The sequence below is a fragment of the Polistes dominula genome, unplaced genomic scaffold (assembly GCF_049000335.1).
Source record: "Polistes dominula isolate Pdom_NZ unplaced genomic scaffold, Pdom_raw_medaka contig_49, whole genome shotgun sequence".
In the NCBI taxonomy this organism is placed as follows: Eukaryota; Metazoa; Arthropoda; class Insecta; order Hymenoptera; family Vespidae; genus Polistes; species Polistes dominula.
In genome coordinates, this window is record NW_028300914.1 from 1,772,225 (window position 1) to 1,799,773 (window position 27,549).

At 28.9% G+C, this 27,549-nt stretch overlaps 2 protein-coding genes and 1 non-coding gene across 4 annotated transcripts; all 3 read right to left on the reverse strand.

Annotated features, from left to right (window-relative positions):
- Positions 1–49: 49 nt before the first annotated feature.
- On the reverse strand, positions 50–3,038 carry Ude (Uracil-DNA degrading factor). The gene is made up of 4 exons (XM_015321780.2): positions 2,872–3,038; positions 1,878–2,251; positions 659–1,402; positions 50–584 (listed from the first exon to the last, which is right to left on the reverse strand). The coding sequence occupies exons 2-4, from the start codon at positions 2,219–2,221 to the stop codon at positions 305–307; spliced, it is 1,368 nt and encodes a 455-aa protein (XP_015177266.2). The 5' UTR covers positions 2,222–2,251; positions 2,872–3,038; the 3' UTR covers positions 50–304.
- Positions 2,908–23,216, reverse strand: Ets96B (ETS variant transcription factor Ets96B). Of its 2 annotated transcripts, XM_089169735.1 has the most exons (9): positions 22,406–23,216; positions 17,338–17,452; positions 15,225–15,281; positions 13,909–13,968; positions 9,954–10,101; positions 9,719–9,855; positions 4,772–5,373; positions 4,354–4,690; positions 2,908–4,229 (listed from the first exon to the last, which is right to left on the reverse strand). In XM_089169735.1, exons 1-9 carry the CDS (start codon positions 22,457–22,459, stop codon positions 3,793–3,795), a joined length of 1,947 nt encoding a protein of 648 aa, XP_089025861.1. In that variant the 5' UTR covers positions 22,460–23,216; the 3' UTR covers positions 2,908–3,792. The 2 variants fall into 2 exon arrangements, with proteins under 2 accessions (XP_089025861.1, XP_089025862.1); XM_089169736.1 differs by lacking the exons at positions 13,909–13,968; positions 15,225–15,281; positions 17,338–17,452; positions 22,406–23,216 and adding an exon at positions 12,950–13,305 and having other exon boundaries at positions 9,719–10,101.
- On the reverse strand, positions 15,016–15,088 carry TRNAK-UUU (transfer RNA lysine (anticodon UUU)). Its single transcript has one exon. It is a non-coding gene; the product is annotated as a tRNA-Lys (tRNA).
- Positions 23,217–27,549: the final 4,333 nt, after the last annotated feature.

A 27,549-nucleotide genomic window follows, 5' to 3' on the forward strand; every position in this document is an offset into this window, starting at 1 on the left:
CGCTGCTTACGTAGTACATTGGCGGGATATTCAAAATTTTGTAAAGATATCCCCTTTAAATGTTATATTTTGTGTTATAAATATTACAGATTTTGATTATTATCCTTAATTTATGTTAATTATTTGACCTGCAAATAAAATTAAGTTATTTGTTTTTTTGTTTTTTGTAATTAGTTGTATACACATATGTAATATAATATCGTATAGTATATAAATATATACTGTGTATGATATTTAGTATAACAAATATATTTTAATGCGTTAACTAATTAGATATACTGGATAAATAATTAGTTATGGTATATTATTCTATAGACGTGAATTTTTCTTTAACTACGGACATAAGTTTTTTTAATTTCGTAGGATCGGGACTGTAAGCCCACATGATACACCGCGTGTGTTCTTTAGTCGGTAAACTTTTAAGATCTCCATCAATTTGAAACCAAAAATTATCTTCTTCCTCTTTCATACGATCTACTAGTGCCCGAAGAAACTTATTTCTTTTTCTATCCCACGTTAAATCGGATTCCGGGATTTTGACCGTCCTCAATTTCTTATAATCTCCATCTACTTCCTCGTATGCCCTGTACGCCCAAATAAAATATAATAAATGATTCAATTATATTTACAATTTTATGATAAAACGCTTACAACTTACTTGAAAAATTCTTTATCCTCGATATCATATTTTTCAGCGAGAGGTTCAAAAGCACGAATAATGTCGATCGATAAATAATTAAAATTATCTTTCGATCTACCATTTAAATTATAATCGGTAATCCAATCCTCAAAAATCTGAACAGCTTCCTTCATATTCTTAATTTTATTAATATCCTTCGTACAGGATATTACCCTTTCGGCTCTTTTAACCAAACCAACAATTGCATGATACTGATAACTCAAATCACGTCCTTCAAGTGATTGAATACTCTGCAAAGCTTTGTCCTTATCTTTAAAACTAAGTCCACCATCTTCCTTTTTCTCTTGTTCAGCGTCAACAGATAACTTGGCAACTTTTTTATCAGGCTCGTTAGAATCACTTTCGCTACTCGATGTGTCCTTGTCATGGCTTCTCTTATGCGTCTTTTTCTTCATGATTTCTTCCTCTATTTCCATATCTACATCATCCATAACACCAATTTTGGATTCCACGTCTGTGATCAATTTTTTCAACTTAGTCGGATCCGGACTGTATCCTAACATAATGCATCGTACATGTTCCTTCGTTGGAAGTCCTCTTAAATCACCAACATCTGTCTCATACCATTGAATATTTTTGTCTCTAATATTAGCTATGATCTCTTTCAATCTACGATTTCTCTCGATGTCCCATGTTATTCCATTATTTTGTAATTTTGATGTACGTAAACTTTTGTAATCTCCTTTTTCCTTTTTGTATGCTCTATGATAATGAAAAATAGAAATAGAAAATAATAAATATATGATAAATGAATTAAAATATATTTCTTGGGTTGTCCGGAATATGAAATAATTTGTTTTTATTGTATTTAATTTTTATAAAAAATTGTAGTATTATTTTGTATAAAATAATACTAAGATTTTAGATAAAAATAATACTATATAAAAATAAAAAAATTTATATATAAAAAAAATACTAAAAATAATACTACATATATTCAATATAATAATTTTATATAAATATAATAATATTATTATTATAATTTATATATTATTATTATTATTATATTATTATATATATATACATAATATACGGTCGCGAAAAATCATTAATTCAAATATAATTAAAATAATTAATATATAAATATATTTATAATTCGACACAAATTTGTTCCGTAACAACCCAATATAATTAATTAATTATCATTTTTTCACATAAGGTAAATGAAAAACCTTACAAGTAAAATTCATCGTCGATTACATCGTATCTTTTAGCAAGTGATCTATAAGCTTGTATCGTATCGATCGATAAATATGCAAGATTTTCCTTTCCACGATTATTTTCTTTATAATCGATTAACCAATCTTCAAATATTTTCAATGCATCTCGTAAATTGGATAATTTATCTTCGTCCTTCGTTATTTGTAATGTTCTTTTAACACGACTAACGAAGCTGGTTATAACATGATATTGATAGCTTATGTCACGACCATCGAGAAATTTCAACGTATCCAAAGCTTTTTGTTTATCCTTGAAACCCATTGATCCTTCTTCTATTTCGGAAGATTTCGTTTTAGCCATGACGATTATTTATTTCAATTCGTTCTTTTACTGAAACGATATATTTTTCTTTCATTTAATATTATTAAATGTGTGTGTGTGTGTGTGTATGTGTGTTACGTTAGAAAAAGATTCACGTGTTTAACTGTATCATCTTTAGAAATAATACAGTGAGCCAAAAAATGACTCATTTTAAGTACTTGAAATACTAATTTTCATATAAATTTATGAATCTTGCAAAATCGATTACAATGTGTACGTAAATATGTATTATACAGAGTGAACTAAGACAAACTATACCTCGTTTCATAGTATAACGTACAAAATTATTATAAAGAAACTAAATTCTTAAAAAAAAAAAAAAAAAAACAACAAAAAATTAAAAATACATTTCCATTCTCTGTAAAATCCAAAAATAAGATATATTTTGAAATATAATACGAATCATATTCTAAAACACATATAAGATATTTGATCGATAATAATAATGAAAATAATTGTAATAAAAGTTGTGACATAAGAAATGTAAAATATATGTAAACATTATTTACTGTTAAATGAAAAGTATTATATTATCCTTCTCCGTTTTTTTTTTTTTTTTTTTTTTGTAAACATATATATTTACATTACCGAAAAAGTTCTACAATTACAAGAGATAGCAGTAAACTTACCAAGTTTACGATTAACAATTAAATACACTGTAATAATAGTCAAATAAAATAAATCAATTTATTGATAAAATTCTGAAGATGATATATCACTCTAACGAATTCCACTATCAGAATGTACGATTCCACGCATTTTGTTTTCGAAGTGACAGTTGCGAACCCATCACTGTAAAGCTTAAGTCACCGACTATAGTTGCCACTGTGTTCTCATGCGGGTGGGGAAACATAGCTATGACGTTTCTATATAAACCTAGTGCGCGAGAGCAAGACGCAAATATAAACATGTCCTGAGGTGTGTCAGAGCCCAAAATATACACTCGACCTCCGTACGATGATATGTCGTGGAACTTACGTCATATTAAGCAATGACCGCGAGATCTTAACTTTGAAAAAAAAGAAAAAAAAACATATACCCGATCTGACCTCGTCTTCTTTGGTAAAATCATCATCATTATCGATAATTATTTCATTTCATTAGAATTATTCAAATATAATTACAATTGGTATTTTTGAATAATAAAGCCTGCTAAATTGAATTTATTATATTATATCCTATTTACAGAATAAATTACAATAAATCGTATATATATATATAATCAAATTTGTGAAAAATAAGAAAGTAAGAAATGAAAATTTTTCTTTTGTTTTTTTTTTTTTTGAATAAATTAGAATTATTTCTAATTAAACAAATATATATCTATATATATATATATATAAATAGTTTTTCATCTCGTCGAAATTTTACGTAAAACAATTAACATATTTACACGTGGATCTACGAATAACTCATTAAATAAGAGAAACTTAAGATTTTTTTTTTCCTTTTTTTTTTTTTTTACTTTTTTCTTTTCACAAAGAACATTATATTCGTGATCGATGAACTTTCGAGATAGGGAAGAAATTTGTATAATATATATATCTTCTTCAACAAACGCAACTACCAACACCTAAACAAGCATACGATACTTGTTCGATTTTAGAATTCGTACTGCTGTCCAATATTGTGGTTTCCGTAGTTGCCGACGGTGGTGGTAACTGTGATCTCTGCGTATCGTCGTAGTTGATCGGTAAGTTCTCTCGTTCTCTACTGATATTCTCTGTTTCTTGATTATACGAGGTTTTAGTTGGTTGTTCTTGAGATCTAACATCAAGGGGATGTTCTAATGTCGATAACCGACCATAGTTAATAAAGGTTTCCGAATAAGCTGAAGTAGCATGATGATGATGATGATGGTGATAGTGGTGGTGGTGATTATCGTATTGCGCTGAGTAATGCGCATGATATCTGGTCGTTGGTGTCTTAAAATCTTCATTAGCACCCAAGTATTGATGTAGATGATGTAAGGTAGATGGTCCATAAACTGTTTTTACATAATAAGTATTCATTACAAGAAGTCATTTTATAGATAATAAATAATGATAAATCATGAAATAACTCATAACAAATTAAAATACATATTAAATACAAACATTTTGATCACCAACCTGCAGCCGTGTTGGAATACATAGCAAGAACAGCATCACCGTAACCGGTTGTTGAATGTTTACCAAGTTCAGTGATGTCACTGGTGGTACACGTCTTTCCTGACACTGTGTGCGTTCTTACCATACTACTATGAACTTCTGTAGTAAGTGCAGAAGATCCTCCGGTACCATAAGCCATATTAAACAAAGCTTCCGGATCGCATACGAATTTATAAACGTATCTTTCTCCAGCAACCTTTTGCATTATTCCCTTTTCATAATAATACCTTAAAGAACGACTTAATTTATCATAATTCATTGCCGGTCGATTTTTTTGAACGCCCCATCTACGTGCTACCTATAATAACGATCACAGATTTAATAAATTGATTGGTACAAAATTATAATACTTAAAAATGTATATTAGAAAATTATTGACCTCTTCCGGTTCGATAAGTTTAAATTCCATGCCACGACCGGTCCAAGCGATGCAAGGTGCATTCGTAGGATCATCCAACAAAGCAACAAGGAATTGCCAAAGCTGAAGAGATCCTCGTCTCTGTTGTTGATATCCAACAGTCACGTCGCTCCAAGTAGTTGTAGCACTAGTCGAAGATGGCCTTTTACTAATATATTCAGAATTCCACGTGGATGATGATGGTGATCCTCGTTTTTGCAAACAATTATTATTCTGTCGTTCCCACGACGAATTCCTCGAATCCACTTGTACCCCTAACTCCGTCCAAGTAGGAGTTATGCTACGTTTACCATAAGCATCGGACGTCCAACTTTCTTGTCGTGGTAAAAAGTTTTCTGATTGAGTTGAAATAGGTGGTTGCCATTGAGATGTAGTGGAAAAAGCACTGGCTGGTCTACTGGGTATCGGTGAACTTCTACTTTCTCGAGTACCAATTGCATATTGTTGTTGCTGTTGTTGTTGTTGTTGTGGTGGTGGTGGTGGTGGTGGTTGCTGTTGTTGTGATTGCTGTTGTTGCTGTTGCTGCTGCTGCTGTTGTTGTTGTGGATAAATCAAACTGTTTACTGTAAAAAGATAAAAAAACCTTGGTTAGAATCTGCTACTAAAAAAATCATATAATCCATTAAGAGTACGTTCCGATAGTTCTTTCATTGTTTCTTTTCCCGTACGTTGTTGATCGTTAACTACGAACGAGAAAGGAAAAAGGAAAAAAAAAGAGAGAGAGAGAGAGAGAGTGATAGAAAAAGAAAAAGAAGAAGGAAGATCCGTATAGATGGAAAAACGTTCTAGAGGATGGGAAGATAGGAAGACAAAACGTAGAGGAACGTATTGGCGATTGCACTCACGCGCCGTCGGTGGTGAAGTGCTCGTCACACAAATATCGGCAGGAAATTGGTTGATATTCAAAGCCCACGGGGTTGCTCTGGCTTGCTCTGACGAGCAAGCGGATAGCGTTGGCGTCGTGGTACCTCTGAAATCCCGCGTACAGCTCGTGCGATATGTATATTAATCGGGTGCTATGCTCTCGAAGGCTACACCACCATACACCACCACTATCACCATCAACGACTACGCAACCACCAACGTCGTTGCTACCTCCGACTCCGACCCCGACTCCTCCACCTCATTCTCCCCCTTTACTCCGGCACCAACGCTCCCAAAAAAGCCATTCTCGAACCGTAATCCGGTTACGCTTCAAGTCGTGCAGGGGAATATTGAAAAATTGAGAAAGCTTCGATGCCGAGACGTATATTCTCGTTGCTACGATGAAATATCCTGACCTGATCGCTAAGGAACGTTCTCTCGCGTATCTCAACTTTATTTATAAATATGTACAAATAATTGTTGAATAACAAATCTATTAATTAATCCTCTCTTTGTTTTTTTGATTTTTGTTCACATTTTAAATCACACTAGTTGATTTAACGTAATAAGTGAAATCACGTTATATCATTCCTCTCGTATCATTATTATTATTATTATTATTATTATACCACAGAGCCTAACAGAGAGAGAGAGAGAGAGAGAGAATTAACAGGAAGGTTCACGAAAGTCAACTATAACTGGCGTTTTGCTTTACCTGCCAGGGTAAACGTCGGTTGGATCGTGGGTATTCGAAGAGAAGAGCTTTTGGGGGAAGGGAATGGAAGCTCCAGGGCTAATCTACCACTTTGTCTCTCTCTCTCTCTCTTTCTCTCTTGAAAGAGGGTAGGAGAGTGAGGATGGAAAGGGGTTGGTCCTAGGTCGGTGAGAGCGGGACCAGAGGCTTTGCGGGTGGTTTTAAATTAAAATTAATCACGAACTGATGAAACTGGCGGCGTTCTGCTGCTCACTGGGGTAGGTAAAGGGTTGCGAGACGAGGGGTGGTCAGAGGCGGCGCACACGAGGAGGGTTGTTCGCGTAAGAGGACGGCCTACACTCGTCCATTCTCAGAAATGAGAGAAGGTATCGCTCGTTTTCACCCTTCTTCACCCTCCCCATTTCCTATTCTCTCTCTTGCTCTCTCTCTCTCTCTCTCTCTCTCTCTCTCTCTCTCTCTCTCTCTCTCTCTCTCTCTCTCTCTCATTGTCAGTCTCGAATTCCGGCGCTGCGCACTATTAATAATGCAAGCACGATTTTACATCTACTTTTGCTCGCCAAATGGCTTGTCTTGGACCATCTCAACGTGAAATAATTTTTTTTCTTTTTCTTCTTCTTCATTTATTTCCAAGAACGAATAATAACGTCATAATGACGAATATTATCTATTGGATTGGCAAGAAAGTAATTTCGGTTTTCTAGTAGGGGGAAAATAAAATTCAATTGTTCATATTTTTACGTTTATTTAAAATTACACGAAATTTGTTTCTATAGCAATGTTAAAGTGTCAACTATGAAACCTCAAAAAAAAAAAACAAAAAACGATTTTAACATTAACAAAATAATAACGAAACAAACATAATTGTTTCTATTGTGTGATGCAAACCGAAATATTTCTTTCTTGCCAATCAAATATATAATTATCGTAATGTGCATACGCTAGATAACCATTGATAGTTCCTATTCGATATAAATTAAGTAGCTGTAATCGATCTGTATAACATATATGTAAAACTAATCGCAATTCGTGGATACGTAATCCTCAGGAATCGTACGGATTAATTACTGGGGAACACTGGACAATTGGTATTCATTAACGAGTTATTACTATTCCGTTAATTATTTTGCAAAATACGGATGAGGGATGTTACATATGTTTGTGTAATAATGATATACATGTTATTACACGAAATAAACACCGATTGAATTAGAATTATATCAAAAGATTTTCAATATCTATGATGAAGAAGATTTAATGTTATTATTTATTGTTTTATTTTTATAATTTAGAATTTTAACGGGAATGAAAAAGGCATGCAGCATCGATCAACAACGATAGAAAAGATTCATCCTATTATTAACCGTAAACTACGGTTTAAATAATTGAAATGGTTAATGGGGTAGGGAGAATTAGCCGAAGAGAGGTCGTAGGAAAATTCCCTGGTGACTTGAAAGTAGGTGGGTGAGTATCGCGATACACATCGTTTCGGTTGATAGATATAGTAAACGAGTTCCTAAAGGATTCGTTATACTCCTGTATATGTGTATGTGTATATATATGTGTGTGTGTGGGGGTAAAGACTAATCGTACGGATTACGTAGCATGAGCTTGCAAACCTTGATTTCAACCTTTCATAGTCATCTTCTATAGTAGTCTTGGTTAAACCTTATTTATCACTTTCCATTTTAATCCAATGAATTATTATTATTATTATTATTATAAAAGAAGAATATTAATTATTTAATTTTTTTTTTTTCAAACAAAAGAAATATTTTTTTTTTAGATATAAACTATCCTATCTTTCAAGTTGGATGAAACTATACACAGTGTGTAAAATTGTATTCAAATCAATTCAGTAGTTTAAGAGTCCATTGCGGACAAACACAACGTGACCACGTAATTTATATATTATTATATTTAAATAGTAAATTAAATTAGTATAAAATTAAAATAACAAATTTAATACTGAAACAGTAGATAAATAATAATAATAATAATAATAATAATAATTTGAGATTTTTCATCGTATCAATATTTGAATGCATCATCTGATTTTAATATGAGAGAAGGAGAGAGAGACAGAGAGAGACTGATTTTAATATGAGAGAAGGAGAGAGAGAGAGAGAGAGAAAGAGAGAGAATTGTGATATTTGGGACAAGAATATTATAAAAAATTGTATCTATTCGTTCTTATTTGAATTGTTACATTTTCCTACTGGACCATGAAAGAGCTTTCGACGTTGAATCTCCCACGGGAGAGCATCTGGAGCATCTGTACTTTGCCCAGCAGCTTTCGTTGAATTCTAGGAGACGGTTTCCACGGCTTTCGGAGTTGAAAGCAGTCTTCAATTATTCAATTATGCATACTTAGAACAATGCATGAGTTTATTCACCGTTCAAGAGAGAAACTTACGTTACCTTTTTTTTTTCTCCTTTTTTTTTTTTTTTTTTAAACACAAGGATGCTATCATCAACATTTGTTCATTTTATATATATGTATGTAATATATATTCGTTGTATTTTATTTAAAGAAAAAAAAAAGGGCAAAGAAAACTTCTCGAATTTTGGATGTAAAAAAAAATAGAAAAAGAAAAAATAAATGTAATCGTAAGAAGGAAGAGAGAGAGAGAGAGAGAGAGATAACACATTGACAAGTTTTCTCATAGAAAAATATATTAGTCTTGGTTTATGATGAGTCAATAAATGGATAGTATAGTAGATATCGTCACCCTCTTATTCAACTTATTTATGATCCGTATAAAGAACAATGGTGCGTGAATCTTTTGTAGTGAAATTTGTCATGGTATGAATTTTTACATTGAAAGATAATTTAAGATCTTCATATATATATATATATATATATAGAACAGATATTATTATATTTTTTATATGTATTATTTAGAATATGTATTATTATTATTATTATATAATATTATTATATAATATATTATATAATATATTAATATATTAATAATTATTATAATAAATTTTATTAATAAAATATCAATAAAAATTAATTATATATTAATATATTAATAATATAATATATCATAATTATTATATAATTATATAAATATATATTATTATATTATATAATATTATTATAATTTAATATAAATATAAATAATAAATAAATTAATAATATTATATAATATAATTATAGTAGAATAATATAATATTATATAATATAATATATATTATATATTATATTATATTATATATATATATATGTGTGTGTGTGTATGTGTTGTGAATACCATAATATTATGAAAAATATCATAATTATTATAAAAATATAAAAATAAAACTACTAATCATTGTAATCTTACCATTCTGAGAAGTTTGAGTTATTGAAGATGATATACTGGATACAGAAACTGGCTCAAGATAACCCTTATCAGTTGGTTCTTCTTTTACAGCGACATTTTTTGACGATTCACTTTTCTGCGGGCTCAACCTATTATTTCTGAGAACAACAAATGAAGAAACAATTTTAATTTTAATATTATTTAAATGAATAATAATATATGTTAAATACATTACTGTATAATATAATATACTCACACGAAACAATCAACTGGAGTACTAGGATTAATATCCAAAAAATTAGTATTAATCGTAGATGGATGTGCGACGGAAACGGAATATTGTTGATGGTAAATGGCTTCTCTGGATCTTTCACAATTCACCGTTTCTTGTTTTACACAACCATCTGTAAAAAAAAAAAAACAAACCAAACAAACAAATATAATTCATTCTAAGTATCATGTGTAAAAAGTTCGCTCATATTATTATATATTATTAATTAATTGGATCTTAATGTTTGTTATCTTATGTTATGTTAACTTGTTGTATCATTGATAATAATACAAGCAAACGTGTTTAACTATAAGCGTACGAATGAATGACCAACCCCCATAGCTCGAGGGGTAGTTTAAATAACGATAGGGATGTATAAACACACACACGCGATTACATTCAGGGCTAATCGGATTTGCCTTTTTCGATGATACCATTTACTCGATCATTGATTTACATTGATATTTCCTTCTAATTGATTATATTGTATGTAAATTCTTTTGTTTCAATATATCAATGATTACTAAATAAAATATCTTAATATTTTAATAACAATTATCACGCGTACAAATACATTCATGTTGGTGCGTTGACATTTCGTAGAATTTATTTTATAATGAAATTTTATAAATGTTACGAAATAAATTTTATAACAGAGAGAGAGAGAGAGAAGAAGATAATAATAATATTTAAATTAATAATTGTTAGATTCTTCTTCTTTTCTTTTTTTACAAATTTGTTATTCTTATATTTAATATAAAATTTAATTTTTTTTTATATTTATTACTACAATTATAATAATATTATATAATATACTAGGGATGCCCAGTTATGCATTGCTGTGGCTCACAATCAGTCCAATACACACGTCTTTAAGTCAACGAATTACCTTATACCACCATCTGTTAGAATCTTATCGAACTAACAGAGATAATCATGACTCTTTGTTAATAAACAAATAATATTGCGATTATAAATTGAGATATAAACTATCCTAACTTTCAAGTTGGATGAAACTGCACACAGTGAACAAAATTTGATTAAAATCGGTTCAGTAATTTAGGAGTCCATTGCGGACAAACAACGTGACACGTGAAGATATTAAAAGAATTTTGAAAAAGAATCTTAGACTTGTGATACTTTTTCTACATGTATTTATTTCATAAGAATTTGTCGATTTTATACCAATATCTATTCCCACTCTTTCTCTTGTTCCCTCTCTCTCTCTCTCTCTCTCTCTCACTCTCTATCACTCTCTTTATCTCGTAACAGTAAACTTCCGATGTTTACAAATACAATGATCGCCGGAGGCCCCTGACTTACGCTTCCCACGGCTGGAGTCTGTTTGATTTATCGAAGGGCCTCACCCCTCGTCCGCACAAAATCGTCGGTATCCCCCATTAACTTAGCCCTCAATCCCCCTTTCGTCGTTCCCTTTACCCATGTGTCTTCAGGTCTTCTCCTTTTTTTCCCTTTTTTTTTTTGTTGTTGTCTTCTTCTTCCACGTGCCAGAGCTTGCAACGATGCGTCTTCACTTCCGGTTCTGGCACGTGCATATAACTGAAGTTGACTTTCTCTTACTATCAAATATGTCTTCCTATTTTCTTCTTTTTCTTTTTATTATTATTATTATTTTTTTTTCTTCTTTTTTATTCTAGCAAAAGAGAAACCAATAATCATCGTTAATGCACTTGATAAACGATAATTATATGCACTCGTGTTATACAAAGTACGATTCCCATATTTCGAATAAATTTATTAGGTTGAATCATAAATAACTTCCGTTTTTTTATGAGACAAAAACCACTGATAAGTGCAACACACCTTTCATGGAGTTTTTTTTGTTTTTTTTTTTTTTTGCACTCTTTGCAATTGTTCAACGTATCTATTGGATTTTGCTTTTCAATATTACCTTTAAAAGGTTCGTCAAAGTTGGAAATACGTCGTTGCACTCGGTTCATCTTTTAAAATCGTATCTCCAAAAACGGAATTTGACAAACCAATTTCTGAACTGCCCAATCAGTTATCAGTCCTGTACTGTATAAGCTGTATATTTTTTCAATTGCCACTTTAGTGCTAATTGCCTTGTTTCAATTCTTAAAGCATTACATGTCGAATATGCACTTTTTACTATTCCATTTGAGTGGGTTAAGAAAAATGGTTAAATGTAACATTGACTGTATAAAAAAGTTAACAGAAGACTAAACTGAATTCTCATCTATACAGTGATATTGAAAATCCGTTTGTTACGGTGACTTATAATAGGTAAATACGAAAAATAGATTTTACATAATCGCATCGGAAGTTACTTATAACTCGACCGAATATTTTGATTGTACAATTTAATATTTAAAAAAATCAAATTATATTGTTTTAATTTTTTTTTCTCTTGATAATAACACGTTCATCATCATTTCATTATAATCGTATAATTAATAATAAAAATGTAATCACACAGGTCAGAAATCGTCAAAACCATTTGTGAGTCGGAAGAAGTCAAAAATTACAATTTACAAAATTTCAAAGTATTTAAAAGAGCCAGAAAATTGTGTCTTGCCAACAATAAATAGTACTCGGCATAAGTCAAGTTTTTTTGATTAATAAAAAAAAAGAAAAAACTAATCTATTGATTCATCGATGCCTAATCCACGTTAATCGATTCAGAGCCGCAGTTTCACATGAAAAGAACCGCATGTGGCTCGCGAGCCGCAGGTTGCCGATCTCAATGATTTAAACAAATCCTAATATATTCTAATAAATTTTTTAAAACAAACATATAATTAATATCTAATCTCTGTCTTTCTCTTTGCACTCATTGAAAAAATTGGGCCCCTTTTGCAGGATATTAATCATGATACCGATCGTTTAACTGGTTCGCATATTAATATAAGTAGGTACGTTTAAAAGAAAAATAAAGGAAAAAGGGTGGGGGGGAAAGAAAAAAAAAAGAAATGGCCTCTGGCTTAATATAAAGTGCTTACTCGCATAATCCGATATCGATGATCAGCCTACGGTTGAAGCACACTAGTGTTGATTTTTCTCTCCCGCTTTAAAAAATGGAAAGAAGAAATCACCCTCGAGCTAGCGAACGAACGAACGAACGAACGCGTTGGTTTAATAAAAACTCCTGTGCTGTGTTCTCTTCTCTCTTGCCACCCTACCTGAAGTTTACGCAGTGGAATATTCAGGAACGCGAAAGCGGGTGCAAAAAGAAACAAACAAAGAAAAAAAGATAAATGAGAAAGAAAGAAAAAGGTTGAAGTCTGAAAGAGACTAACAAAATATATATATATATATGTAAAATATCTTTTAAAAATATTTAGTCGAATTTATTGGAATATTTTCAAGGAACGATGTGTGTTTGAAAAATGTAGAAAAGAAAATATAATAATATAATACAAATTATAATTATAAATAAACATATTTTACTATAATTTTTGTAACATTAGAAATTGTATGAAATATATATATATATATATATATAATATTAATATATTAATTATAATAATATTATAATATTATATAATTATATATTATTATATATATATTAAATATTTATTTATATATTATTTAAATATATATTAATATATATATATAATAATAAAATAATACTATTATATATATATAAATATATTTTATATATGTATATTACTATTTGTTCTTTGTATATGTGTTAGGTAATAGAAATTAGTTAGTTATAGTAGTCTATCATGTTTCCATGAGTGTAGCATCGATTCATTTAGAGATTAACTTCCTTCAAATTAGAAATGGCGGTAATTGTAGATCTACTTACGATGAAATCCAAATGAACGAGTAATTTGTACGTAACATCTGATGTATCGATTCGATGCTTTTATAATTATCACTATGACTTAATAGAAATATCAAATAAATAATATTTTTAATAGAAAATAATATATGTATTATTATGTACACTAACTTGGTATTTGATGAAATTCTGGCACGTATTGCTCGCTACTTTCTGTTTCACAACTGCTACCTGTAAAATAAAATTTAACAAAAAATACATCCAGACAAATGTAATCAATAAATAAATAAATAAATTATTGATTCATATGCAACGATAAATAGACGAGAGATTTCATCAAAGTGATAATTATGATTAAAAGTATACTAAATGTGTGAGCCAAGGGATATTTCAAACCTTGTCGCTACTTTCCCTACCCTTTTATTACTGTAATATCTACAGTGTTAATCAAAATTAATTAAAATTAATGTTGTTACCAGTTAAAAGGTGCACATAATCGATTCTAACAAAATCATATCAATTATGATATATATATATATATATATATATATATATATATATCTAATTAGTTTTCTAGATTGAAATCTACACTTTTATATGATAGTAGTGTTACACTTCTTTAAAAAATATAAAAAAATAAAAATACGTAAGATTTATTTTTCATTATGGTTAATAGCACTTTTTGTAAGATAGATTGTACATCGATGAGAAAAAAAAATAAAACGAAACTTCATAAAATTGGATAATAGATGAATGAACAACTCAGCACGTCTTGGTACTGATTGTCATTTTCAGAATGTAATCTTCTAATGGTGCTTTGATACGTTCAACTTCAATTAGAAAAATAACACTAGTTGTAGGGGGTCAGGTTTTCTTTAGTATATGTTCAAATTATTGATCTAAACGATAATCTATCTCTAACAAAGTAACGCGTTTAAATTGTATTGATGTAATTAAAGTTATTAATCTTTACTTTATAAAATTATAGATAATTTTTATATAATATTTTATTAGATTGTTATTATAATAATACTTTCAGAACTATTTATCAGATAAACAATGTCGTCTATTACACGTTTCATATATATGTATATTTAAATATAAGTTTTTATTAATAATATTATTAATAAATTATATTATTCTCTTAAATTGTTAGATAAAAAATAATCTGTTTAATTTTAAATGTAATTGTTTAACTAATAATTGCTTGATTATTTGTTATTGTATTTTCTTTGAAATTAAAGAAAAATAAAATTAATAGAAGAAAGAAAAAAAAATCGCCCGAACAGGGACTCGAACCCTGGACCCTCAGATTAAAAGTCTGATGCTCTACCGACTGAGCTATCCGGGCTCCGAGCATTCCGAAGCAAAATGTGTTTTATATGTACTGTATATATTTTATACATTTATTTAAATATTTTTAAATGTATATAAATGAAAAATATTAATATAAACTTTAAAATTTTATTATAATTATTATGACTTACCATCGTGCAACCAAGATTCCTGTCTAGTATAATCTTGAGAAGGATATAATTCGCTTCCTGTAACACAAAATAAATGACATTTAATATTTAATTTACAGAATAATAAACCAACATATATATATATATATATATATATATATAAATATAAATAATTATAATATTAGAAATTTAATAAAAATTCAATGATATTCCAAGAGAAGATATGAAAGAAAGCAAGTCTAATGAACTTGTACAAATGATAAAGAAAAATAATTACAGAGAAAAGAAGAAAAAAATGGCGACGTGCGAGAGAAGGATACACCAGAGAGAATAAGAAAACGAAGGGATGAATCAGAAGCAAAAACGAACCCTTCGATGCGAGAACATACATACATAAGAATATATATTTGTAGGACACCGTATGACGTGGGGTGCGTTTAATGGATCTCAAGATTCGCCATGGGTAGCCACTCGTTGGTAACTTTGTTTTGTTCGTACGCAGAATCCCGTCCAACGAATCGAATCTATTTAAGCATCAGCTCATTGCTTAGAGATAATGATACCTACTATCCTTTCAATGAAATAGTATTTCAAGGAATAACAAGAACATCGACAGATTATTCTATTATTCGATCTCGTTATCATCAATTTTTATGGAATATTTATTACAAGAAAAAAACAAACACGGACAAGTTAATTATTTGAATAAAATAAAAATATGAAGGGTTGGTTGGTTGGTTGGTTGGTTTGTCGATGATTGAAAAATATCGAAGAATCGTAACAATATTTAGAACGTTTTGTGATTCCCTCCTATCAGAATTCTGTGACGTTGTAACATTTTTCAATGCAGAATCACAAGAGCCAAAGAATGAATGGGAACGGTTGGTAGGGCGTAATACGATTACGATAGAGAAATTGCGGCGTTATAGGTGGTGATTGAGTTAGTCGGAGGTGGTCCATCCTGACTGCCGTCTCACACCACAGCGTGCCGATGCTAGATATAAAGTGTCAATCATTGAAGCCAGATTTCCATAGGGCTCTTACGAACAGGAGGGTTACGTTTATGGTACTGTATAACTTGCTTCTATGAGAACATACCATGGCAAAAGGGAGACTCTTTTGGGTTGATAATTTCTTACTTATTGAATTTCATTAAAAAAAAAAAAAAAAAAAAAACAATACAATATCTAGTATTGTGGATCAATAAGAAATGTATTCTTAATGAGATCTACTAAATGTAATATGATAACATAATCCTACACACATAGTTTTACTACAAAGTAACCTATCTACTATCTTTGTAAAACATAACCTATCCTACACGTGATTCGTTTGATCATTAGAAATGTTTTAGTTTGGTACTACAATGAACTTAAAGGTTCAGTAGATGAACGGTTCATTCTATCGTTGAAAAGGCAATTGAAAGGATGATTTTGTCTATAATTGCCTGCTAGACTCGACCACATCGTTTCTCCATCAAAGATAGAGTATAATCCTGAGCGACGAACCGTAGAAAATATAATATCGTCGTTGATGCGACTATATAAAGATATCGACTCGACAGTCTGCGAGTGACAGCCTCTCTTCGGGGGTCGATCTGTGTCTTTCTTTCTCTTTCTCTCCCTCTCTCTCCCTCTTTATTTCTGTATACCACTACGTTCCTCCTACCCATACATCTTATGCGTGTTTCTAATCGAGCCCTCTCTACGTCTATACACTTTTCTTATATGTTCACGACGTTTACCAGTATATTGGTTGAAGTCATGTTAGAAACTTCGCGACCTGATAGAACAGCCGCAAGAAGAAGAAGAAGAAGAAGAAGCAGTTTAACAACGTGATGTTATCAAAAGCTTCAATCTTACAGAAGAGAGACACACTATAGAATGAAAAGGTACGGTGAGAGAGAAAGAGAAGGACTGGGATTTTCTTCTCTCGTACTTTTCCCTTACTTCCTTTTTGTTCACCAGCTTTTATCTCATCTTGAAAAATCGATAAACCATGTTGTCCTATCTAGTTGTACGTTTTTCCGCTTTTTACCTGGATTTTATATATATATATATATATATAGATATACAGGTATATTGAAATTTTTCTGTTTGTATGAAAAGTATATTTAAAGTTGTATTAAGCTTACCAGGTTGTGTTTTCTCGTCGTTTCTCGTCTGTGATGTTGAATAATTATTGTGAGTACAATACTCGCTGTTGGTTGTTTGAACCGAGACAGCTAATCTTCCATAATCTTCTGATGGCTGATATGAAATTAAAAAAGAAACAAACAGTTAGTGTTAAATATATATTGTTAGTACTATTACATAACAATTAAATAAAAAATCGTTTGATATATATATACAGTTTTATAAAACTAAACCAATCAAACTGTAGTATATATATATATAGAAGAAACAAGCTTGACGACGAGCCTGCCAGGAAAGTTGAGAAAAGGGAGAAAAGTGAGAAAGGAAGAGAAATAGAGAATGAGAGTGAGAAAGAAAGAGGATAAGGAAAGGAAGAGAGATGAGATGCGGCACAGAAGACATCCGGTGAATGATTGGATGGGTCCTTCCTTGCGGAGCAATCTTGTGGTAAACTTGATTACCGGTTTCGGGAATTCTCAGTTATTAACGCGCATTCCGATAACTTTGTGGGCGCCTTCGATATCACGAATTTTGACTAGACGTTCTGATTTTCTTCCTTTCCTAAGTTTCCGACTTTGTTTCACTACTGGTAGAACGAATTTTAAAGGTGAAATCTTTTCACCTTTAACTAAATAAGTTACAAATGTCTTTCGTAAACAATATTTATTCATTTGAATAAATTATTATTATTATTATTATTATTATTAATGGATGGATTGGTTGTAGAATTTTAATAATATTAAAATGAGAAATATTTGATTGATATTTTGATCATATTTTTATATCCACCGTTTCTTTTCTCTCTCTCTCTCTCTCTCTCTCTCTCTCTCTCTTTCTTTCTCTTATACTACGTTCTTTACTTTCCAATATTTTTCCTCGACACTAATTAACAGAGATTTGCAAATTAATCGACTTAATGATCATGGGGTAAAGCGTTAAATCCACGTGGCACGTGTCAAGACATAAATCTTAATTCACTCTGGGTATTTGATTAGATTTAATCATTAATAATACTTTGTTCGTCATAATAATAATAATAATAAAAAAAGAAAGAAAGAAATTAAATACACATATGAACCGTTCAGTGCACACATCGATTAATTCCACTTTTAGAAAAATCTTTAATTTAAGTATCAAAGTACTTGATATAGTCATAACTTTTTATATTTATAATAACTTTCTTGAATAATAAAGATTAACAAACATTAAACTGCAATATTTGTTTGCCCATTGATAGGAATTTAAAAAACAATATACCATACACTATTTCATCGCATTTTTCAATTTTTTGTTTTATGGAGTTAATCGATGTGTGCACTGAACGGCTCATATATCCTTTTATCTAAGATTTATCAATATTTTATGCATAATATTATTAAAAATAATCTACTAAGAAAAGACAATTGTAATATTTTGTAACGTAACATTTTCACATGGAAATAGAAAAGAATAAATGACACGAATCAAAATGTATTACAATAGTTAAAAGAACTATTGTAGATCTTTCTTTTTTTTTGTATATCGATGATGAAATCAATCGAACGAATTAACGTGGTAATGATTCGTAAGCGGAAAGTGCAAACATTGCCGCGTGCCGTTTAACGTATGGTCCCCCATGACTTTTCCCATCGGATGCGTTCATGACCCAACCGAATGTTAAGTGTCAGTGCAGTTACCAACGCCAGCAGAGTAACGTTACGCACGTGTTCGTATGTATATAGATAGATGAGATGTGCACGCGTACATATACATACATATATATATTATATGTGTGTGTGTATATATATGCGATGCAACCCAACAGAGAGAGAGAAAGAGAGAGAGAGAAATAGAATAAACATACACGTTCGTCTCTTTCAAACATTCGTGAAAAAGAGAAGATACTCATGAACATCGAGAAGGGGAACGCCCCGTCGTTCTTCTCGAGTTTGCGAGGGTTAGACACCCCCTTCATTCTCATAACTACCCCACCCTCGTAATTGCGCACTTCGCTTCGCTTTATAATAAAGTCATCTTACAGGCAACGATGGGTTAATACCTACGCGAACAGATTTCTGACCTTTTCGATTTGAATCCGACGGATTCACGAGAAACCGATTATATTCTTAACCTCTTCTTAAGCAGTAATGATTTTGAAAGAAAAAAATACGGCCAAAAAAAATCATTTTTTGTTGTTGTTGTTATTGTTGCATAAAAACATAGTTTAGAACATCGTTTTGACAACAACAACAAGAAAAATACAGAAATAATGAATATTTTAATGTTAATTTTGGGATCTTGTTTCACATTGCAAAGAGAAGAGCCGAATATTGCAATGTTACACGTACGTCGATTTTTGAATCTTTCTTTTCGAATTACTATTTTGGAAAGAACATTTTTCGAAAAAAAAAAAAAAAAACGATTATTTTTTCTTTGCTTTCATATTTTTATTTTCAATTTTTCTATTGTATTTAAGTGTAAACAATCATAGAAATATGAAATAATACGCCGCTCGAGTTAACTCGAGCGTGCTGCTTAAGGGGTTAAAAGATAAGGGTTGTATATATATATTGCGATTATAAATTAAGATATAAACTATCCTATCTTTCAAGTTCGATGAAACTGCATACAGTGTGCAAAATTTTATTCAAATTTGTTCAGTAATTTAGAAGTCCATTGCGGACAAACAACGTTACACGTAATTTATATATATATTAAGATAAGATAATATTAAATTATAATATATATTATATTTTATAAAATCCTTAAATTGAATTCCTTCTTTTGCTATATTATTTTTCAAATATCTTTACTTTCTCATTCGTTTTTATTAATTAGATAAAGAAAGAAATAGTTTAGCTACTTTGATATATATATATATATATATATCAAATACGAATGTTCGCTTTACACCTTAGTTCAAGAAAAGAGGGTGCGAAAACAATGACTATCCTAACCACTCGAAGACGAACAATACTTGTCAGCACGAGCAGGCCAACTATCCCTGAGAAAAGTATCAATCCAGTGATTGTGTACTCTACTCGAACTTAACAATAGAAAAAAGAAAAGTAGATACAGTTTCTAATCTTCAAAGTAAATATTTTCTACTATTAGTCTTTCTTTTGAAAAGAAATTAAAGAAAAAAAAAAAAAAGGAAAGTTTTTAGGTAACTTCGAAAATAAAAGGACATTTTGGATGATCATTGTTGAACAGATATATGTTATACGAGCTGACAAACAGAACCGGGTCACTCCCCCCTCTTTCGATTCCCTTATGGGAAATTCGACTGGTATCATATGCACTCGAACACAAGAGTCAATTAAGCGGTGATACAAGCACGTGAGTAAAGTACGTGGGAATCGGCTGATTATTCGAATAGAGAAACATAAATCAAGCATATTTCTAGAGAGAGAGAGAGAGAGAGAGAGAGAGAGAGATGTACTATGTCTCTTTCACCCCCTCTTTTCTATACTTCTCGAACATAGGGTAACCATCGACCACCCATGGTTTACAGTTATAGATGTGTCACCGTTACGATAGCATCTATATTCTAAACTTGACAATTTCTTTATATTAATATTCTTACAAACAATTATATAATAAAATACTTTAAAAGTAAAGAGATAAAATTACAATAAAAATGTGTGAACAATATTTACAATTATTTAATCTTGATCATTTTACTAAACAATGTTAATTGTATTCAAATTGTTTGAATTTTGAACACTTGAATAAAAGTAACGATACTGACCAATCCATGTTAAAAGCTTTTTCTATGTAAAGAAAATGATGGGGATTTTTACAGATACATATATATAACATCTACACACGCACAACTATATATATATATATATATATATAGGGAGAGAGAGGAGGGGAATGCAATGGTTCAAGCAGTGGTGACAATTACGTGTTTAGAAGACACAAAGGGGTTTCACCCGTGGGACGAGCCATCGATGCGTGGAGTCGCGTGCCAGGGCAATTTGGTAGTTGAGGATCATCGTTCGGAAAGTACATTATGTTTTGTTACGCTTCACTATATGATCTCCATTGTAAACCTTGAGTGGCTTTATGGTCACAAAAGTTTTACCAATGGTATTCTACAAGCTACGTAACTTTCTTATATTTGTCATCGAAAAATACATCTTTTAAACTTATCATGTGTTTTTTTTTGTTCTTTTTCAATTTAACTTATCATTTTTGTACATCTTTTTTCTGGTTTCTTCTTGATTCTTTTTTTTTTTTACTTTATAATATAAATATATTTATTGACACGTGAATATTTCTAATATTTTTCTAAATATAATCAAACGATAAAAATACTGTTAACAAATATCAAATTGTAATTGTTTAATATTAGATTGTCAAGTATGAAATGGGACAAAAAGTGCACATAATTGAATTCGATTTTGCCCCATTTCATACTTGACAAACTAATACATCTGTGTATTAACTTCTTCAAGGAAATTGATACAAATTTATACATTTAATTTATTTATTATTTTCCTGTACATTTATTGTTTGTCCAATTTATTTCTGATTGAAAAAATCGTTGTTAATATAAAATGAATAAAGGAAGAAATTAAATGAGAAATGAAATCTTTTTTTATTTTCTTTTCACATGACAAAAATCATCCCTGAAGAAGTTCAAATTCTTATTTAATATATAATCTATTTTATAACACATTATTAATTATACATTATTACATAATAATTATAAATATTCAAATATAATCGACTCTATTTGTGCTCATTAATTATGAAAGTGATCTAAGTGAAAATTAATAAAAAAAAATGACTTTATCAATTATTACGAAACTACATTATTATAAACTAAATAAATTCAATGTAATTTGAAAATTAATGATATTATGAAAAATGAATTGTTAAATAATGTTTGTTATTTCAATATTATGTAGAATTCATAATAGTGTTCAAATATAAATCTTGAAATATCTCGAAACAAGAGATATATGACTTGAACCATTTTCATAATTATAAGGAACATTTCATTTCTCCCTAATAATAATATAATTAAGAAAAATATGAAAATATTTCATACACTCTATTACATTAATAGAAACATACCAATCTCCCTAAATTTGCGGTAGCAGCTGGTACCTCCTGATCGGGGAGGTTCATCGTTAATCGTTTCTAACACTTTCCTTGTTATCCAAGATTTATCGCGCTCGTTATAAACAAAATTCACCAAAATAACAAAACAAAAGAAAAGAAATTTAATTAAATGATGAAAAAAAAATCTAGAAATCGAAAGATAGAACAACAAAAACCACCATTGCAACAAGAAAAGAAGAAAAAAGAAGAAAACTAACGACTAACGAAGAAATATAAACGTAAGCAAAAAATAAGAGATCAAAAAAATAGAAAAGTCTCGTTCTCTCGATATGATTTCGATTCGATCTTGTCAACACGAACGTCACGAAGTTCGAAAAGAGAACTGATTCCAAATCGAGTGATTTGATTTCGGGTAGACGCGGAAAAGACATCCCCCGTTTTGCCAGTCCTACGTCCTTCCTCTTTCTATCTTTCAAGGGGTTGTGTCTCCAATCTGTCTACGCCCACATCGTGACGTCGAAAACAGTCCTGCGCGGCTTTTGATACTTAGGGGGTTGTTTCCTACCAATGCTTGGTAGGCGGAGCTTGAATTCATTGGCGGCATGCAGCACCCTTCTCGTATTATACGAAAGCTTCCTTCTCCACGAAGAACTTCTCTTCTTTGATAGACTTTTCTCTTTACTATGTCACTTATTTCTATAGTATACACGTCATAACACACAGTGTTGAATTTCTGAATACATTTGTAAAAACGTCTGGGGGAAAAAATGTCCATTGGAATTTATACGTTATATCAAAAAAAAAAAAAAAAAAAAAAAAAAAAAAAAAACTACGAGTAAGTATATAATATATTTTTATATCTAATATATCGTATCGTGTTTGTTTTTTTTCTGTTTTTGTTTTTTTTTTTTTTTTTTTTATAATAAATGTTCAATTTACAAATTCAATTTAAGAAGTATAGTATATTAATTTAATTGATGAAATATCATTCAAACGTAATTCGTTGTTGTAAATGAATAATTTAAGAATAAGGTTTAACGTATAATTTTTGAAATAGATATATTTACGTACCTCTTTAAATCATTGATAATTTAATAATAGATAATAATTGATATTAGATTTCACTTTTATATAGTTTTTTTTTTCTTTTTTTTCTAATCAAATATCAAATTTATAGATTTATTGTTAACACGTGTAAACGGTCGAACGAGGGATAAGTTTATTCTGAAATGACAATAAGAAGATGTTAAAATCATCATTTCACGCGTAACAACAATTATAATAATTTTATTTTAATATAAATATATAATTTATTGTAAAAATGTATAATATATATTACTTACTTCACATCGGCAAACGGTTTTTCTTCGAAAAAACAAAAACAAATGAAAACTAATAACTGTCACAGATACATCGCAACGCCCTCTATACTTACTCTATTATAAATCAAAAATAAATCAAATTAGAAATATAATGAAACTTTTTTCCTATTAAATATGCATTTGTAATATATGCTAGGAATAACGTTTTTTTCTTTTTTATAAAAATTAATTTTCTAAATTTTCTATTAAATATATATATGTATATATATGAAAATTATATGTGAATTGAAAAATAAATAAATTTTAATCAAAAGAAAATATGTTTAACGTAGTTAACCATATCGATAAAGTTGTTTTAAGTGATGACATAGAATGATAAGAAATGATTATCTACTTTGTCGATAAAACAGTTTAATAATAATAACTCGATAAATCAAATCTTTGTTTTTGTCAATTAATAATGAGAATATCTTTGAAAGAAAATATTACATATTTTTACGTGATAATGTATTTCATGAAAATTACACAGACATATTGTGTTTAATTATTTTCTAATTGGTACGATTTAAAAAACAAAAACAAAAAAAAAGAAAAAATGATAATCACATTATATAAAATATAGAAAATAAAATAAAATTACGAATAAAAACGTTATAAACACATTCAAAAAAAAGAACTGTATTTATAATAGTATTTTTTATTTTATTAGTAAGTATTATTAAACTCTTTACATAGTTTATCATTATCATGAATAACTGATAGAATTCTTAGAGATTAATACATTCACTCGTTCTCAATGCACGCAGTATTTACCACTCGATAATTATACTCGCTTTTCATGACTTATTCATCGTTCATCAATCCTCATAAGACAAACTTATAGAATAATTCTAATTAAACATATTACAAAATCTATTTCACTAATGCATCCCACAAGTTAAAAGTAAACTTACGTGGAGGGCAAAGTTTCTGAAACCGAGCTTCCTTTCTTTTTTTGTTTTCTTATTTATTTTTTTTTATTTCTTTCTTTCTTAGAGAGAATTAATAATAAAAATCAAATGTGAATATTTATATTATAAATATATATATATATATATATATATATATACTACTAGTACACAAAATGAATAATCTTATGTGTTTTGAGTAATAATCTAAAAAATAAGCTGAAACATTTTGAAATAGCATCATCATCATCATCATCATCATCATCATCATCATTATCATATAACTACTAAATGAAATAAGTCCTATGTATAATTCTTATTGTACAGCTCAGGGATAATTAAAGAAGAAGACGACACATTTTTTATACAATGTGTACACTATTGAAAATGCGAGTTCATGAATAATAACAAAAGAGCATAACATTATTGTACTCTTTTTTTTCTTTTTCTTTTTTTTTTGTATGCTTACATTTTAGGCTGTTTCAACGTTTTTATATTTATGAATGAATGAATGTTGTATTTTCATTAATAAATACACAAAGATAATTACCATCAAAGAAAAATCATTCTACGTCTCTTCACATTGCTTGCTGCTCTACATATTTTATTAAAACTTAAAATTTTCATATTTTATTAATATTATAAACATAATAATTGTCATTAATGCCGCTGTATTGTTTAATCTCTATGTATTTATTTATTTATTTATTTATTTATATATTTTTAACTCTTTAAACCAAATTGAATATAAAAATTATAATTAACCTTTTTTTTCATTTTTTTTTTTTTTTTCAATTCATACTACTCACACACAATGAACACTTTTTTTATAAGAAAATAATGAATTACACTAAAAAAAAAAAAAAAATTACACATTAACAAACCATTAATTATGATAATATACATACATATATATATATATGAGTAAATACGAAGATTTAAAAATGTTTTTTCATGAAAATCAATGAATTTTTTTTTTTTTTTTTTTTTTTTTATATCTGTTATGTATATTACATAACTTATACTTTTTTTTTTCAATGAAATTTCAAATTCACTTGTTTACAATTCCAAAATTGTATTGAGAACAAATAAAAATGTTGATAAATTGTACACAATTTGGTTTCAGTTAATTTCATCAAATAAATAAATAAATAAATAAATACAATATTGGTAGAAAAATTAATACAGTAGCATTGATGTCAATTTGATAATCACTAATAACAACTTAAGTTAACACCATAAACATTATTATCAAATGTGACAGACTGAAAAATGTTAACAAAATATTATTGATACATTTTTATAATACTTAATTGTCAATGTTAATCTGGTTCAGGTGAAAATCATATTTTAATTAATTCATTTATATTATTATTATAGTCCAATTCCATCCACCACAGTAGAACATGAATTTTGGTTTTGTTTTGTTTTGTTTAGAAGCTAACGACAGAAAAAAGATTCTTTTTTTTTTTTTCAACATTAAATTAAATGAAATTTTAAAATTGTAAATGTGGATATTTGATTCTAAAAAAAAAAAAAAAGAAAAAAAAAAAACAACTGTAAGAAACTGCATATCTATCTTTGTTACATTTTTGTTTGTTTAGTAAATTAATTAATTTCTAAATGTATTTGTAAGTATATTCTCGTATATCCGCAATGAATTGAAAATAAATTTGTATAAAATGTATCACTTTAAATGATAACAAAATACAGTATATTATTTTGTTTTTTTTTTTACTTCTATAAATTTCATATAATTATTTGATAGAATTTGAATAAATCTACAAGAGAAATATTGTATAATTCCTGATTGTGTTTATATTGTATATCTGTTCTTAATGTACAAATTTTGAATACAGTAAATTTATAATCAACCAAAATAATCAATTAATATTTAATTTAATTAATATATTTTATATATCGATTACATTAATTAATAATAATAATAATAATAATAATAATAATAAAAATTCACATGAATATAAGAAATTAATTGTGCAAAAGTTAGATTATATTTGTTTGTATATAATTACAAACACTTTAAGTAAACTAATTTTTTTCTTTTTTTTTTTATTTTAATTATTAATGAAAAAAAGTGATGAACATTTAGTTAACATTTGAAGTGATACATCATCATCATCATTATCATCATCAACACACTTTATATGACAATATATTAAGCATGTGTTAATTCATTTTCAGTTATTAAACGTAACTGAATGAAAAAGAGACAAATTATAATGTAATTTACAGTATCGATAATAAGTTAGGACTACAATATATATATATATATATATATATCATCATCATTTTCATAACATTTGAATTAATGTAAGGACATTGAAATATTATGCAGTCACACGAGAATCACATATAAGGTGCCTAAGATCATATAAAAAGAATAAGAACGTTGAAACATTCATGAAGAGTGCAAACTTCATACACGATCCCTACACATCACATTATATAAAACATTGTAATACTTATAGAAAATATTTATACTTTCTTGTTATTTCAATTTTACACAATGAAAATGATAAGTGATGCATTTTAATATTTACTTTGGAACTCTAATTAATTTCTTGTTATATGTACTCTCTAAAACCCTATTTTATTTCTCTCTCTTTCTCTCTCTCTCTCTCTCTCGCGCGCGCTCTTTCGCACTCTTTCTCTCCCCCCATATCTCTCTCTCTCTCTCTTAAAAAAAACTTTTTTGTCTGTCACGAGCATTCAAGTATCTATAAACGTTCCTTTAAATATATATATATATATATATATATATATATATATATATATATATATATATATATATATAAAATAAAAAATAAAAAAACAGGATAAAGAGTTCATATTTTAATTAAGATTGAATATTAGGTACAGTATTATT

What these genes read in the sequence shown, in the direction of transcription:
- Ude (XM_015321780.2), bottom strand. Translation starts at nt 2,221, where the DNA reads ATGGCTAAAACGAAATCTTCCGAAATAGAAGAAGGATCAATGGGTTTC. An exon ending in ATCGACGATGAATTTTACTT is followed by an intron (nt 1,403 to 1,877) that starts GTAAGGTTTTTC and finishes TCATTATCATAG; the next exon opens with AGCATACAAAAAGGAAAAAG. An exon ending in GAGGATAAAGAATTTTTCAA is followed by an intron (nt 585 to 658) that starts GTAAGTTGTAAG and finishes TTGGGCGTACAG; the next exon opens with GGCATACGAGGAAGTAGATG.
- Ets96B (XM_089169735.1), bottom strand. Translation starts at nt 22,459, where the DNA reads ATGAACCTCCCCGATCAGGAGGTACCAGCTGCTACCGCAAATTTAGGG. An exon ending in CCGCAAATTTAGGGAGATTG is followed by an intron (nt 17,453 to 22,405) that starts GTATGTTTCTAT and finishes ATTTCATATCAG; the next exon opens with CCATCAGAAGATTATGGAAG. An exon ending in AACTCAAACTTCTCAGAATG is followed by an intron (nt 5,374 to 9,718) that starts GTAAGATTACAA and finishes ATCTTTTTACAG; the next exon opens with TAAACAGTTTGATTTATCCA.